Source organism: Phyllostomus discolor, chromosome 9 (genome assembly GCF_004126475.2).
Source record: "Phyllostomus discolor isolate MPI-MPIP mPhyDis1 chromosome 9, mPhyDis1.pri.v3, whole genome shotgun sequence".
Lineage (NCBI taxonomy): Eukaryota > Metazoa > Chordata > Mammalia > Chiroptera > Phyllostomidae > Phyllostomus > Phyllostomus discolor.
Genome location: NC_040911.2, coordinates 81,141,387 through 81,158,920, shown reverse-complemented (window position 1 = coordinate 81,158,920; position 17,534 = coordinate 81,141,387). Strand labels below are relative to the sequence as shown.

Genomic DNA, 17,534 nt, shown 5'->3' with positions numbered 1-17,534 from the left:
GTGGGCTTTTGCTGTGTTCACTGATGTGAACACACCATGAGCCTAGACCCGGACCTGGCCTGGTAGAGTACTGATACCAGGAAAACAGAGACTGTCAGGAAGGAAGAAGGACCAGCAGTGTCAGAACAGCCGAGGGGACCAGCAGATAGTAACTGATGGCTCCCCCTGAGTGAAGGCCCTGGGGCCCCTTGCCTTTTGTCAGGGTACCGGGGGAGGGGTCTGCACACTCTTGCATCTTGGGGAAGTGGCGAGATGTCTGAACTTTGAGTCTTCTATTTGTGAAAGGGCCGAAGTTTAGTCATCCTAGCATCTTAGAGTGAGTGCCCTTCTCCAGCCAGCCTGGGAAGCCGGCCTTGGGGTCAGTGCTTGGGTGCACGGAGGCTGCCGTTTGCCAAGCCGACCCATCCTGCAGACGTGGAGCTCAGCAGGAGGGTGCTTGATGGCGCAGGCCGAGGGCGTCAGGTCTGTGTGTAACGCTGGGCAACGATACTCGGCAGCAAGCCCCTTTCACAAGTTAGTGAGTGAAAACGCCAGCTTTAAAGTTACTTCAGCAGTTCTCTAAGAGGTATATTTCTTCAGCTCATTACCCCTTTAACCAGATGTCAGTTCATGGCTATCACAGCAGCTTTTCAAACCACGAAGCGCCCAGTTTACATTTGGGAGAACGTGGGAATGACTTGGAATTATGTGACCACTGGGAGTTAGTCTCGCCTAATACTTTGAAGAAAGTTCCTAGCTTGAAGTTGATCATTTTACTTATTAAAAAAGTATGTATTTCTTTGTAAAAATATAATTGAATATATGATATGATACATAAGCTTGTTTCTTCTACAATTTACCCTTCTTGTCAAGTTACTTTAAAATTAACTTTTTTCCTATTTTGGGGACTTTAGCAGTGATTTACCAGTGATTTAGATTACATAGCATGCTATTCTTTGTCATAGTTACGTTAGCATTATTTTTCTTATGTGGGATAAGCCATGGTGGGCCATTGCATTAAGGCCCAATGGGAGGCCAGTGCTCTCCCCAGGTAACTTCTGGGGACAAGACAGTCCAAAAGGTTGTCACACTTTGCTTCCTATGAACAGACATGGTTGTGATTGCTCATCAGAGGGGAGCTCAGGGGAGGTGTTTGGGGGATTGCCTCCCCGCCTGGCCTGAAATGTGGGTGACAGTGGTGCTGACTCTGGGGGCTGGGATAATAACTTGGTACTTTGCTTTCTCACAGTTGTTTCCTCTCTTTGCTCCTGGTGGCTGCTGTGGTTTGGAAGATCAAACAAAGTTGTTGGGCCTCCAGACGCAGAGAGGTAAGCCTCAGTGGGTAAAGATAAGCGAATCCTTGTCAGAGCTTTGCCTTTCTACACACTTTCCTTAAGCATGCCAGTGTTAGCGAGTTAGTGTTCATTGATGGACATATCCACGGTGAGAGTAATGCCACCCTTTCTATAGATGGTGAGTAGACTTCAGGAAGTTCTGTGTAAAGTGTAACTAATTCTGCCCTGCATGGTCTTAACTTTCTGAAAGGAAACTCTAGTATTGACTTACAGGTGCTGGTTTTACCTGTCCTACCAGAACGCTGGTCCTTAACTTAGGCTGCAGATCTGAGGGCTCAGTAACACAGCCTTCACAAGAGCCTTTCCTAAGAATGAGAGTAAAATCAGCCATGTAAGCATCTCAAAATTGTCTCATTATTCAAGGAAAGGTAAAGATCTATCTAATTACATTTTTATTGAGTTTTATTTTTTTATTTTTTTTTAAGATTTTATTTATTTACTTTTAGAGTGGGAAGGGAGGGAGAAAAAGAGAGAGAGAGAGAGAGAAACATCAATGTGCGGTTGCTGAGGGTTATGGCCTGCAACCCAGGCATGTACCCTGGCTGGGAATCGAACCTGTGACACTTTGGTTCACAGCCCATGCTCAATCCACTGAGCTACGCCAGCCAGGGCTGTGTTTTATTTTTTAATGAGTCATCATGTATTTCCAGAGCTTCATTACAAAAGTGAGGAGTCAAGCAAATATTTAAAATAGACAAGTCAAATAAACACACTTGGTTAAAAGTTACAGCATAAGAACTTTGAATAGAATAACAATAAAAATGATATAAAAATTAAGTAATAAAAGAACTTTGTTTCTTGAAACTTTCACTTGTTAATACTCTGCCTTCTGGTCATCAGGTATTGTACTGTTGCTAATGGAAATACAGTGAGATCTAAATGTATACGCCCTCCTTTGTTTTCTGTGTCTACTCATGCCTTTTTTTCTGCATAAAAATCAATCTATGGCCCTGGCTGGTGTGGCTCAGTGGATTGAGTGCCGGCCTGCAAACCAAAGGGTTGCTGGTTCAATTCCTAGTCAGAGCACATACCTGGGTTGCAGTTGAGGTCCCTGGTGGGGGGTGCACAAGAAGCAACCACACATTGATATTTCTCTTCCTTTCTTTCTCTCTCCCTTCCCCTCTGCTTAAGAGTAAATAAATAACTTTTTTTAAAAAATCTAAAAATATCAATCTCTAGGCAAGATTTGGAAGAGAATGGAATATCTAAAACCAAAACTCAGAAGCACTCAGCACTGTTGATAGAGCCTTAGCTCATGTGATGGGGTTAAGACAGGTTCCAGGACATGGGTCTCTTCCCGAGGCCCTGACACCTTTCCTGACCCATGTAAAAGGTGATGCTATCATAGAGGTGATGCTGCGTCCTCTTTGTTTTCATTTTAAAAATTCAGTGGATAACATATTCAGAGGATTCTCCAATAGCTCTGTAACTAAGATATTTTAAAGTCCCAATGAATTGTAATTTTCTCACTCTCCAAATGGAGTGAGAAAAGCGTGGGAGCCACAATACACTAGTAACCAGGGAAGAAGGAATTGAGAACTTGTCAAAATATTATTCTCTCCACAACGGGTGTTATTAGATCCAGGGAGTCTGAAAAAATAAAACCTAAATTTTTAGTAGTGGCCAAGTAATCATTTAATCATTTTGGAATTCAACACCAATTCCTACTCGAAAAATAAAATGTTAGTAAGTTCAAAAATTATACCTCCTTTACACTTCGAAGATAACCAACACCATTCATGACGAAAAAAATAACAAAGGTTGTACCAATAAAATACAGACATTACTCATAGTAAAAGCTGACATTTGAGCATTCCTAAATTCTAGACACTGCCCTAAGTTTTCTGTGGGTTAAGTAATTGAACCCTGTGACATGGTTACTGGCACCAGCTGTATGTCACAGGTACGGGAGTTGAGGCCCAGAGAGGTATAGCTCACCCATCACCACACAGTATCCTAGAGGCCGAACTGGGCTTTAAACCTGGGCCTTCGGCCTTTTCAGGCCATCTAATTGTCATGTCATCCTCATAGTCACGTAATTTTATTCTGGACGTTCTAGACTGCACTGAGAGAAAGAGAAGTAAGTTCTGTTACTACTGAAAAGGGTACAAAATTATTTTCAGGTAAGATTATTGAAATACAGTATAGTAAAGATTTACCTGCATAAAAATTAATCCTGAAGTGTGTAAAGAGTTAAAAAATGAACAAGACAGAAGACAGCCAACTGGAAAATAATTGCAACATACATGAAAAAAATAAGGAAAAGATGGACACTTTTGAAGAAAGGTTTTTTTAGAAAGTATGCTTATTATGCAATTGACCAACCAATAAACTAAGTTTTTACCCTTGTGATTTTACATTTCTCTGTTACTGTGAATCTGACCCTTCAGAATATATTTCATCATTTCTAACCAGTTAGTCATGGCTTATCCCTCTCAGAACTGTAGAAGAAATGATGTGATGTTATTTGTAACAACAAAAACAATAGCAGCTAATACTGCATAAGTCCTTGCTATGTGCCAGGTCGTTTTAGTGCTTTTACACATACTGTCCCCTGCACTCTTTGTAAAGGAACTCGAATGGGACCTGGGCAAGGGTCTTACTGTGGCTCCAGCACTTAGAATAGCACACGACCCAGAGTAGGTTGCTGCATGTATTTGTTGAGTAAATAGACCAGCAACTTTATGAGATGTAAGAATCTTCATGTTAGCCCTGGCTGGCGTAGCTCAGTGGATTGAGCGCGGGCTGGGAACCAAAGTGTCCCAGGTTCGATTCCCAGCCAGGGTACATTCCTGGGTTGCAGGCCATAACCCCCAGCAACCGCACATTGATGTTTCTCTCTCTCTCTCCCTCTCCTTCTCCCTCCCTCCCTCCCTTCCTTCTCTAAAAATAAATAAATAAAATCTTAAAAAAAATAAAAATAAAAAATAAGCAACCTAAAATAATTAATATTAAAAAAAAAAAAAAAAGAATCTTCATGTTGATATTTTTTTAAATATATTTAGCATAAAAATGCCCTTCTAAAATAGCCATGATCTGTCCATCCCAAGATTTCCAATCCTACAGTAGTTCCGAGGGGATGGTTTGAAGTCAGGCTTCTGAGACAGGACCCAAAGCTGCAACAGCATGGCCAGATCTCTGATGCCCTCGGTGACACATGACTGACCACCCGCCCTGTGCTAGACACTATTTGATCCAACCGACACACAGCAGTAAAACCCCATTTCAGAGAGGAAGGCACTGAAGCCTAGAAACTTGAAACACCGTTTTCAAGGTCACACAGTTGAGCAATGGAGCGGGATCCACATCCAAGCCTCCCCAAATCTGGAGCTCCTGCTTGTCCCTCTAACTCTGCAGTATTCCACGCTTGTTTGTGTTTTTAGCTTACCCCATGTCTGGGAATAGAGCTTCTTCCACTCCTACCTGCTGTGTAACAAGGGACGGGTTTTTGTGGCTGCAAAAAATACTTGGTTTAAGTGTCAGCAGGAAAAAAAAAACCTGGCTTTAATCTAGTAATAAAAATAGGAAGAGATAGGGCTATATCATTTATTTTATGTATTTACAGCAGGCATTGTATCCATACTAAAGTATTTATCTCCAACAGATAAGGATTTTTTCTTTAATATAGTGACAAGACTGTGACCATATCCAACAAGATTTAATAATTCCTAATGTTATCTAGTACCTGGTTCCTATCCAAGTTTCCCCAGCTGTTGTAAAAATATTTTGGCTTTGACTCGTTTAAATCAGGGAAGATGAGATATTTTTAATATATAGCATTCTCTGATAAAATCCCCTCAGTGCTCACTGCATTAATGCTTGCTGTGTTCTTTGCCAGCAACTGCTTCGAGAGATGCAGCAGATGGCCAGTCGTCCCTTTGCCTCTGTAAATGTTGCCTTGGAAACCGATGAAGAGCCTCCTGATCTTATTGGGGGGAGTATAAAGGTGAGAATGTGATTACAAAGTCACTACAACTTAATTTGTCAAGACTCATGCTTCTGAGTCTGGGAAATCTGAGAGAGCAAGAACTTTGTCCTGTGGCCTCTTGCATTTTCCTTTCTCTCTCTTATAACAAGCCAACACAGCGAAGTTGCCATGTGTTCTTTGCTTTCACTTTCTAGTCTTCTATAAATGTTACTAAGAAATCTCATGTTAAGGGGATTTTAAAATATAAATGATTTGTCTGATATTCTATGACATAATACTTTAAAACTTAATAAAGCTAAATTGAACCATTGTTCTTTGTAAGGAGGTGGAGAGATTTTTTTAAAGGGACAGAATCATAATTCACTATGAATTCTGTAGAAAATATTTCTGACCCCCTTCAAATGATGAGAAAAGTAGTAAGACTTTCTGTTTTATTAATAAAGTGATGATATATTGCAGATACTTTGGGAAAACGGCTATTTATCCTGAACAAAACATACTTACTAAAGCATTACTGAGCTCACAGGAAGTAGGTAATATTTTCAGGGATCACTCTCCTTTCCCTTAGCAGAGAAAGAACAAGCTGGGAACCAAAACCAGAACCATGAGTGGTCTGAAGTGATTCCCAAAGACAAGAGAGACAGACCTTCATGAATAAGAGTCAGCAACAACAGGTGGTAGATTTAGACAGGACTTCAGATGTTGGAATTGATACCTAAAGAATGTATAATATTGATGTATGAAATGTTTACAGAAATAAAAGACTTGGCTGGTGTGGCTCAGTGGATTGAGCACCAGCCTGAAAACCAAAAGGTCACCAGTTCAGTTCTCAGTCAGGACACATGCCTGGGTTGTGGGCCAGGTCCTCAGTATGGAGTTCATGAGAGGCAACCACACATTGATGTTTCTCTCCCTCTCTTACTCCCTCCCTTCCCCTCTCTAAAAATAAGTAAATAAAATATTTTTTTAAAAAGGTAGAAGCATAAAGATGCAGAAGCCACGAGAGTCAAGCATAGCCAAGCATATCTGAAAAACAACCAAATGGAATGGTTAGAAATGGAAAATATAGGAATAGAAATTTTAAAAAATAACTCAGTTTACATATTAAACAGCACATGAGACACAAGTGAGGAAAGAGCTTTTGAACTGGAAGATGAATCTGAAGAAATTATGTAGAATGCAGAAGACACAAGGAGATAGAAAATATGGCAGATAATAAGCTTATGGAGGATGGAATGAGAAGATCTAACATACATATTATCAGAGTCCCAGAACAAATGAATGGAGAAGAGGCAGAATTCAAAGACATAATTGAGAATTTTCCAGATTTGATAAAAGTCACAAAATACAGATTTGACATGCAAAACATATCACAAGAAGGATTAAGGAACGAGAGCAAAGGGAAGGCAGGAGAGAGAAAAGTACAGTTGGACTCATCATAGTGAAACTGCAAAACTCCGAAACAAAGAGAACATCATGAAATCAGCCAGAGCCAAAACTGATTACTACAATGTGGAGAAATGAGAGCCATGTGCGCTGTCAAAGGGAATGTGAGAGTGATGCAGCTGCTGTGAAAGCTGTATTGGTTTTTTATCAGAAAATGTAAGTAGAATAAGCATATGATCCAGCAATTCCACTTCTGGGTTTACACTCAAAAGAATTGAAAGCAGGGTCTCAAAGATACATTTGCACACCCATGTTCACAGAAGCATCATCCACAGCAGCCGAAAGATAAAAGTAGCCCAGATGCCCTTTGATGATGAGTAGGTAAACAGAACACAGTGTATACATGCTTTTTTTCAGCCTTAAAAAAAAAGAGAAATTCTAACACATGTTACAACATCGGTGAACCTTCAGGACATTATGCTAAGCAAAATAATCCAGTCACAAAAAGACAAGTGATGTACGATTCCACTTATATGAAGTACCACCAATAAGTCAGAGTGATAGAGACAGAAAGTCGAACAGTAGTTGTCGCAGGCTGGAGCGGGAGGAGGGTATGGGGAGTTACTGTTTGACGGGCACAGAGTTTCAGCCTTACAAGGTGAACACGGCTCTGGAGATGGTTGGTGGTGGTGGTTGCACAACAATAACGAACGTAACTGATGCCACTGAACCGCATACCTAAAAGTAGTTAAGATAGTAAGTTTTACATTATGGGTATTTTTGTGCATTAAAAAATAACTGGGAGAACAAGAAAAGATCACCTACAAAGGAGTGACAGAGTGACAGCTGACTTTTCATAAGTTAACACTAGACCAGAAGAGAGTGGAAGAGTATCTTCAAAGAACTGCAAGAGAACTGCCAGCCTAGAAGAGTGTGCCCGGTAACTGTGTTCCAAGAACAGGGATAAAATAAAGATAAAGATATCTTCTGATCAGAAGAAAAACAGAGTTTACCCACAACAGACCTGTACAAAAGAAATGTTTAAAGGATGTGCTAGAAAGAAGGAAAGTTACCCCAGGAGGATGGAATAATAAGGAATAGTGAATAAATAAAAAGTGGGCATGTGCATAAATCTAAACAAACGTTGTCCTGGTAAACCAGTAATAATCTGTGGGATAGAAAAGACTAGACAGCCCTGACGGGTGTGGCTCAGTGGATTGAGCACCAGCCTGTGAGCCAAAAGGTCGCAGGTTTCATTCCCAGTCAGGGCACGTGCCTGAATTGCAGGCCAGGTCCCCAGTAGGGGGCGTGCGAGAGGCAACCACACATTTGATGTTTCTCTCCCTCTCTTTCCCCTCTCAAAAAAAAAATGTAAAATTTTTAAAAAGTTAAGAAAACAGTAGATAAACCTAAGGTACTGAACAAGACCATTATGTCATATGTCGGCAGCATGTGACACAGTTGGTGAACCCTACAACACTTTCTTGACTCTCAGGACACCGCACACTTTCCCTAAGGCTGTTCTTGCTCAGTGTTCTTCGTTCAGCCCTTCCACCTCCCCAGCACCTTTTAACCGTGGTGCACACCAGGCTCAGTCTTTGGGCCTCTTCTCACATCTTCTGCATCTGCTCCTTTGGCGATTGAGTGTCATAGTCTGTTTGGGCTGCTATAACAGAATACCAGAGACTGGTTGTCTTATAAACAACAGAAACTTACTTCTCACAGTTCTGGAAGCTGGAAGTCCAAGATCAGGGTGCTGGAAGATTCACTGTCTTCTGCGAGCCCACTTTCTGGTGCATAGACCGTGCCTTCTCGCTGAAACCTTCACATGGTAGAAGGGATGAGGGAGTTCCCTGTGGTCTCTTTTCTAAGGGCACCAGTTCCAGTAATGACGGCTCCGCCCTCCTGACCTAATTTTCTCCCAAAGTCCCCAATTCTAAATGCCATCACCCTGAGGCATTATAATTTAACATAAGAATGTTGGGAGTACACAGGCATCCAGAAACCCGCCCCCACACAGTGGTCTTATCCATGGGTTTAAATACCAGGAGCTCTGCACTCACATCTCTGCAGTGAGCCTCCAACTCATATATTAAACTGCATACTCAGTGTCCCCATTGGCTGTCTGAACAGGTGTCTCCAACTTAACGCATCTAAAACTGAGTTGTCTGTAGTGTTTCCCACACCTGCTCCTCTGGCATATCTTGCTGAACTTGTATATCATCATCATCCTTGTGGCTCAGGCCCAAATCATGAAGTCACTCTTGACTCATTCTTGCAAATCTTTTTGTCTTTATCATCAAAAATATTTCCAAACCATTGCACACCCCTCCACCACTGTTACCTGCTACCTTGGTCTAGGCCACTGCCGTCTCTCCCCAGGACTATTGTAATTGCTCACATCTGGTTTCCCAACTTCTGCCATTTCACCCGTCCAGTCATTGCCCCGGGCCACAGCCAGGGTGGTTCTGGAAGTTACTCTCTTCACCGAAACTGAAGAGGTTGCTGACATATGTGGAGGTATGGTGGGCGGGATTCTAAAGATGGCCCCCAAGATTCCTGTCTTAGGGTTAGTTCATCGAACTCGAGGTAGTGCTGTGAAGGGAATTTGCAGAAGTCATGAAAGTCCCGAGGTAATATGAGGAGAGTTTCCTCCAGCTGGTGTCAGAAGAGGAAGTGTGGTGAGGACTTGATGTACCCCCGCTGGTCTGAAGCTGAGGTGGCCATGTGAGCGGGAACGCACGTGGACTCGAAGAGAAGAGAGTGGCTGACAGCTGGCACGGAAATGAGGACCTCGGGCCTACAGCTGCAAGGAGCTGGGTTCTGCCAACAGCCTGAAAGAGTTTGAAGCAGATTCTTCCCCAGAGCCCCGGGATGAAGAGTCAAGGCCAGCTGACACTCGACTTCCCCCTTGTGAAGATAAGAGCTGAGACTCTTGTGAAATAAGAGCTAAGAATTTCCCAGACCTGATGGAAGTCCTATGCCCCTAAGCAGAGAACCCTACAGAGGTCCAGGCATCTGACCTACAAAACTGAGATAATAGATGTGTTGTTCTAAGCTACTAACTTTGTAATTTGTTGCACAGCAATGGAAACATACAGAGAGCATCTTTAAAAAGTCACATCTGAAGGCTTCACTGTGAAGCTTGAGAAACACCACCTTAGCTAACCCTTTGTTTTCTTCCACCAGACGATTCCCAAACCCATTGCCCTGGAGCCATGTTTTGGCAACAAAGCTGCTGTCCTCTCAGTGTTTGTGAGGCTCCCTCGAGGTCTTGGTGGAATCCCTCCTCCTGGGCAGTCAGGTGAGTAGATGAGTGGGTCAGCGACTCGGTTTACTTTTTAGAAGTGTGAGGGATCCTCCTCTTTCCCTGAGAGCTTGGGTGTGAAAGCGATACTGCGTAGTGCCTCTTCGGGCCCGAGGATTCAGTGAGATGACCCCACTGTCAGTGGTATTCCCCAAAACTCTTTCCTGGGGCCAGCCTTCCTTCCCACGGGAGAGTGCAGACTTCCCCTCAGTGCACCAGCTTCCTCAGCCTCCCAGCAGGGCAGATGCTTCCGGCCGCGCCCTCCTTCCCTCTCTGGCCCCGCCCCTTTGCTGCGCCTGCCTCTGCCTCTGGGTGTGGGCGGGCGGTGCAGGCGTTTCCCTCTCACCCCATTCGTCCTCTCTCGCCTCACCTGTTCTCACGGCTTCCAGCGGGCTCCTCCACGCTGGTGGTTCCCAGTGGGTATTCCCAGAACTACTGCGCCTCATTTGCTCTTCTCACTCTGTTTTAAAAGTAAGGCACAAAACAGCGATTATTACAAGTGAAAGGAGGTTTTTCAGAATTGACTCACCACTCTACCATCCAACATCCATCAACTTACACTATTCTGTTTCCAGCCCTTGCAGGCAATTTAGATGAAATGTTTGCATCACTCTCGTTTTTATCCTTTTGTCGTATAACCTTCATAAACACTTTTACAGCTTACTACATAACATTTTACCAGCCTGTGTTACATCGTTCCATCAGATACATTATCTCTGTTTTTGTAATTTAGACAAACATCGCTGTATTGTTGAACGTGAAGGAACGACGGAACACAGTTAGGGAAGTGTCTTGATTAATCATGGTGTACTTGGGAGGGATGCCTCAGACAATGCGAATGCTTTAGACAGCTTTCGATTGAGATGGTTCTTGGGGTCAGGGCTGCCTCAGTCAAAAACGCCTTGTGTCCTGAGAAAAGTGTGACCCAGAGCCCTTGCCCGGACCCGAGCTCGCAGCCCGGAGTGCGGCTCAACAGACCTTTCAGTCAGCTTTCTTCCTGGCGGCCTGTGTCTGGGGTGGCCTCGCAAGGGGCGCCTGTAGGCTTGACCAGGCCAGGATTTGCTGCCTTCACTTCAGAGGGGAACTCCTCGATTTGCCCTCGCGCAGGGACTTCTGTGAGCTGAGCCCCCATCTCGACCTTGCCCGTGTTGAGGGCAGGATGACCCCTTGACCTGAAGACTCCGGGGCAGTGTCTTCTGCCACCACGTTGACCGAATCTCCCTGATGGCAGGGTGCCGGCTGGGATGGCGAGGAGGTGATGGGCTCACAACACTGTGGCCTTTTCTGTGCCGGCCTCTTCCTGACGCGCCCCACCGTGCTAGACTCCTGGTGAAGGGCTGCTCACAGCTTGAGACCCCAAAAGTGGAAGCACCCTTCTTTGCCACCATTTTCTACCCATACCACCCCCACATTTGAGCGTATGTGCTTCTCCAGACCCCTAGAGCACCTGGCTCTGCCTTTGGTGTAACAGTTGCCACCGGTGTGGGTTCTCCACTGAATGCCAGACGCTGCACTGAAAAGCTCCCCACTCCCCATCCCCCCATTTTATAGGCTCAGCGAGGTGAAGTGGCAAGTCTCCCAGCATGGCTCCCGAGGGCCTCAGCCCAACTCTGAGCCTGGGCTGGCCTTTTCCCTAACGAACATCAGCTGGTGGTGCAAGTACGGAAAGGAGAACGGGGAGTGAAACCACCAGTCCCTACAGCAAAGGGCGGGGCGGGGGGTGGTGATGAGCCAAGCAGGACTACTTCCATTCGCTCACTGACTCTCCATACCAGCCCTGTGTTGTTATTCCCCGTCTTACAGATGAGGGAACTGAGGCCTGGGGAGGTTTAAGGCCCTTGCTTATTCCAGAGTCTGTCCTAACCTGTGTCATGATATAGATGTAAAAATCACCAGTGCCGGCTAGGCAGTGTGGAGTGAATCTGAATTTCATTGTAAACAGTGCTGCTTTTTCTTGGCCTCCTTTTGGAGGCAGGCAGGAAGAGTTTAGTGCTTGGTGTGTCTGCAGTCAGATTCAAATGCTCCCACCAGTAGGCAGAGCTCTGGCTTGACTGATCTGCTGAAAAGCAGGCCACACCTTTTGTGTAAATAGTGGGGAGAGGCGAAGGCTTTTCTGTATTTGCATAATGAAACCCTGAAAGAATATATGCAAATTAATGAAAGCCATTTTTCAGCTGGGGAGGGGAAAGGAGGAGGGAGGGCAGACTAGAAGACTTCCCTACGTACTTTATTGCTTTATTTATTGCACCATGGGAATGTAAACAAATGTTTTTAATTATCTTTAAACATAAAAGCAAGCTGCTCCTTAACATGTGTTCCTTCCGTGGGTTCTCCCAAGGTCTCGCGGTAGCCAGCGCCCTGGTGGACATTTCTCAGCAGATGCCAATTGTGTACAAAGAGAAGTCAGGAGCGGTGAGAAACCGGAAGCAGCAGCCACCTGCGCAGCCTGGGACCTGTATTTGATGCTGGGGCCAGGGACTCTTCGTGAGCGAGCGAAGCGTGGTGAGGTGTGGCACGCTGGAGCCGTCTGCAGGGAGGGGGCAGGCAGGCAGGCAGGCGCTGCTCTGCAGAGCGGAGCAGGGCCGAGAACTGGAAACCCTCCGACTGGAAACATCCGACTCATCTGCATGTTCACGAGCTTTCTTTGACAGTTTCTCCATCTGTGCTCCAGCACCTAACCTTTTGTTTTTGCACAGGAAATGATTGATTTAATCACATGTCTGGGGTGATCCACACGTTGCTGGAGTAGGCCTTAGTGGAGCCAGTGAGAGAGCTGGGAACAACACTCAGGTTTACTTGTGGGAAGCTGGTCTTGGGACTGTCTCAGCTGCGCAGAAAACAAAGATGTGGTGTTTACAAGTAGACATGCGTCGTCAGTCATTCTGGACACGGTCTTTTCCAAACAAGTCAGATGAACGAACTCGTTTTCATCTGAAGCCTGCTATCTTTTTAAAAAGATGTGCTGTTTATTCTTGCACGTTTTAGGCAGATACCTCTCTTCCAAGGAGTAGCTTTTTTCTAGTTGAGAACTAATAACGGTCCATCTCTTTTGAATCATATTAAACTCAGATAGAAGGGGGCTATTTTAAATGTCAAGGTCAGCAGTGATACTTAGAACATAATCTGGTGTAATAGGTAGTTTTCTAGAGCAACTTGATTTAGTCTAAATCCGTTTGAAATTCCTCTCTCTCTCACACATACACACGTACACATAACACTAAGTGCCTAGACTTTAAATAGATCTAGCAGTTGGAAAGTTAGTAAGCCTCAGTTTTTACATAATTGCATTCCTACATTCTTATAAAATTTAAATAGCTTCCATTGGCAATCTTTTTTTTTCTAAAATGTACTTTGCAGCCAGGAAAGAATTCTCACCCCAAGGAACCTTTATCCCAGCAGCAAGGACTGAAAGGAAAGCAAAAACGACCTAGCTGTGAAAGCTCCTATTTGTATTGTTGTCAGAAAGGACACTAAGTGAGCGTGGTCCCCACACGTCCCTGTGCCCCCAGGCAACTCCAGGCCTGACATCTGCCTCAGCCTTTCTGCCCGCCTGCTGCCAGGGTGGCACAGGGGAAGGGACGCACCCGCGTCACAGGCCTCCCTGGAGCAGAAAAGCGCAGGACAGCACCGGGATGGAAGAGCAACTCTGTGCCTGCAGCCTGCCGTGGCTGGGGGTCGCCGCAGGCTGCGCGTGGAATCACACGCCAGGAGAGGGGCAGTGCCCACTGTTGTCGGCAGAACCTGCCCGGAGCCTGGAGAAGGACCTGGAGCTATTCGCCCTCTCTCCCCTGGAGGGCCGGGCTCTTCATCCCCCCCACCCCTCCTCCACCACCCCGACTCAGCTGGTAGCTGTGGGACTGGCAGTGAACACTAAAAGGATGAAAAGCACATGGGAAAATGGACAAGGAGGGGAAACTCTGCCACGTGGAAAGTGACCAAACAGGGTGGGGCAGCCCCTGCCCCCTCGCCAGGCGCCGCCGGCTTCATGCTGTCCTGTCCGTGGTGCTGCCCTCTGGCGTCGTTCAGTGGCCTCCCAGGACCTTTTGTGCTTCAAAACCTGGGGATAGACCTCTAGACAACAATGCTCGAGTTTGTGAATTTGGAGAAATTAATACTCAAAAGAGCAAGAACTGCAGCATTTCACCTCTAAATGCAGTGCCTAGAGAAGGAGTATTGTCTCTTCCCTGGTACCGACCTCACTCCCATGAAGAGTTGCCTGGGAAGATGTTTTCAAAGAAGGTAAACCATAAGACACTGTCTGGTACACAGAACACCTCTACTTTGAGACTCTTCTCTTAAAAAGCTGTGTTTTCACATCACTGTTAAACAGCAGATGGTTCTAGCAAAGACCTCTCGGAACTTCCCACATCCCTACTCCAGGTCACAACAGCCACAGAGAGCCGCCGTGGCCTGGCCCTTCCCCTCTGTGATTTCCACGAGGCCTCTTGGCCAGGAGGGAGGCACTGGAGAGGCTCCTCACACAGGGAATCCTCGTTTGTTCTACACAGCAGTCTCTTCCCCACAGTTGTCCCACAGCCACCCGGTCCCATGCCTTGAAGTAACCTGCACCGAGCCCCACAGCCACCTGGTTATCTTTTATTTATTTTTCCTAAAAGAGAATGTTCCATTTTAGAAAGGAAGGAAGGAGCTGATGAAGTGTAATTCTGCTCCAACAGTGGAGAACAGCTGACTCCACCTGCTTCTCCCTCGCGGCCTGTGGCAAACAGCTTCCTCGAGGAGGCTCGGGCCAGAGGAAGGGAAGGGCCGGAGAAAGGGCGCTGGGCGCGGAGCCGGTTATCAGGAGAGCGTCACGGGGACCCGAGGAGGCGCCTGCATGCCACAGGAGAGCCCTGGACGTGATTGAAGCCGTCACGACAGCATCGATGTTGCACTTGTACATAACTCTACAGCAGTGTCCGGAATGCTCAGACATTCGGAGTGTACATAAAGCAGGAAAATATCTCAGTGTATTTTTATTAAATGTAACGGTGTCTGAGTGTCACCCAGTATGTTTTTGTGCCACATACTGGATGTCCAGGTTCAGAGAAGTCTTCCAGTTAGGCCCCGAAACACGGAAAACAAAGCCAAGGACGGCACCCCCATCGCCCAGTGTGTTCGGATGCATCTGGCCCCGACTGGCCAACCTGAATCCCCTGTCAGCACACACGTGGAAACCGGCGGCCAGTCCCTTCAGGCAGCGGTGTGCCAGGAGACTCAGACGCCGGTGGGAATCTCTGTCTCTGGTGCAGGTGCTGCGAGGGCCTCGTGAGCCGCTCCGCCTCTGGGTGCTGCTGGCGGGTGGCCGGGGACAGCCCGGCTCCTCCTGAGAACTGTTGCTGGAGGTCTGTAAGTTCAAAGACCATACCTGGAGAAAGCAGATTTTCCAAAAAGGGGGTTTCAGGCTGTGTTTCATTGTGGTTTTATCTAAATTTTTAATGGTCATTTCCGAGGACCATAGTTTACTGTACCAGAAACTGGCGGTGGGAGTGGCGTGGCTGGTTGTTGATACACAGCTTCTGTTTTCTCCTTGGAGAGCCACACACACTCTGGCCTCCTGGCCTCTCCTGTCCGCCTCTCCACACACAGCTTAGGGGGAAGCCTGTGCCTCCCTCTGGGGATCACCTCTGAAAGGCGGGGAGAGGCATGGAGAGAAGGCAGCTCAGGCTCCCCTGAGCTACCCAGGAGGCCAAGCAGCTCTGGACAGAAGATGGGCAGCAAAAGGAGAACGTGACAAGATCTGTGGGTGAGGCCTGAGGTGCAAGATGAGAGACGCACCAGAAAATCTGGGGCAAATGAAAAGACCAGAGCACTATCAGAAAAAGACGTTTTACCTTTCGGTGCCAGTCTCACTCCTTCCACTTCAGGGCGTGTGTGAGGGGAAGGAGTGGGAGCGACTCACTTCCTTGGCTGGCGTGTCCTCGCCAGGAGCGCCTTCGATGCCCCGGTGTCATTCATCCATCCATCCAACAAACGCTCCCTGAGCACTTACCACGAACAACCTAAGCTCACTCTAGGGCAGTGACCGGGGTGAAAAGGAGCTCCAGAATTACGACAGAATCCAGCTCCCAGACCCACTGTCCCAGGAGACCTTTTCCTTGTGGTTTCTGTGAGAATTGGCAGTCCTGAGCACAGACCCGGGAAGGCAGAGGGTCTGTCCTCGGGCCACCCACCCGCTCTCAGTCTGAAGCGTTTACCCAGTGTACCAAACTCAGCCTCAGACAGCACAGTGACGGTTTGTAGGTGGCCCCCCAGGAGACACTTCCGGAGTCCTGAACACCCTCGCTTGCAGGGACATGATTGGGAGAGAAGAAAACCGGCGCCGTCTCTTTTAATGGCAATAATGGAATTGACTTCTGGTAACTGAATTTGTGCACAAAACATTCTAAACACTAGTGAAGCCTGTTTCATTGAACTAATTCTGGCTCTGGAAATGTTTTGTTCTGTAGTGATTTACAGTTGTTTTTTTTGTTTGTTTGGATTCAAGCTTAGTTTGTTAATATGTATAATTTAGCATCTATTGCACTCATGTAAATATGGAGTAAGTATTGTAAACTATTTCATTGCTGGGGATTGTGGGTGTTATACATACATTTAGGACTGCAATTTTTTGGTATTTTTTGTATTGTAAAATAACAGCTAATTTAAGCAGGAACAAGAGAAATAAGGGAGGTCTGTGCATTTTAAACACAAATGTGAAGAACTTGTACATAATCAAAACTAACCCTATACTACAAACTTCCTTCTAAAATAAAAGTAGATCTGGTAAAAACGTGGGTTTTTTTCTGACTCTCTGATTTTTGATTTTTTTTTTGTTTCACTTTTTACAACTTGGTCATTAGAGCCTTAAGGAAAAAAAGTTCAAAATGGTTCCCAAATTTCAGACTCCCTCAGAGGAAACGCTTGGCAGTTGAAGATAAAGGTGTTAAACCAGCAGGGTGGACACTTCGGACACCCGTGGGGGGACCTCCTGATGTCCCCACTGTGCCTGTGTGCCCTTCAGTCGACAGTGGCACTGGGTACGGAGTGGTCCACACTGATGCTGTGCCTGCCGGCTGCCCTTGGTCCTTCCCTTCAGCATCTCTGCTCCTCACGGCTCCTAAATGTCTCCGGGTTTTCCAAACTGCTCACTCCCAGGCATGCTGGTAGGTTCATGTGCCCTGGCCTCAGCACTGCTGTCAGTCTTGAGTTTTTGATAAAATTGTCAATACATGTCCCTCCACACTGTCTTGTCTGTGGGCCTTCTGCCTGCCCAGCCCCACTTCATGTAGCTCCTCTGGGCTCAGAACATTCCAGTGCCCTGGTGTGGAGTGGGAAAAGCCCGGAAGGGTGAGAAGCATCGTGAGAATGGAGAACACCAGAGAAAGTGCAAGGAAGAAGAGTGGTTCATGCAGGGGGAGGGTACGAGGCCCCAGGGGCCCAGGAGATGGGGGTGGAAGTGCCCCCCAAGCTTGGGCCTGGACTCGGAGGAGAACCTCTGGACTAGTGACTGCTGCAAGGTTGGCGTGGTCCTTGAAACTCCTGCGGAGGGCTGTGGGGCCTTCAAGGGCTCCCGGCAGGATGCAAACCTGTGTTTCAGCAG

At 46.3% G+C, this 17,534-nt stretch overlaps 1 protein-coding gene across 1 annotated transcript in view; it reads left to right on the top strand.

Moving 5' to 3' along the window:
• ATRN (attractin) overlaps positions 1–16,725 on the top strand; it is a 165,075-nt gene extending 148,350 nt beyond the window's left edge. Inside the window, exons 26-29 of the mRNA XM_028523925.2 lie at positions 1,229–1,307; positions 5,173–5,280; positions 9,838–9,952; positions 12,294–16,725. Coding sequence (XP_028379726.1) covers positions 1,229–1,307; positions 5,173–5,280; positions 9,838–9,952; positions 12,294–12,418 — 427 coding nt within the window. The 3' untranslated portion in view covers positions 12,419–16,725. The remainder of the gene's footprint in view (positions 1–1,228; positions 1,308–5,172; positions 5,281–9,837; positions 9,953–12,293) is intronic.
• Positions 16,726–17,534: the final 809 nt, after the last annotated feature.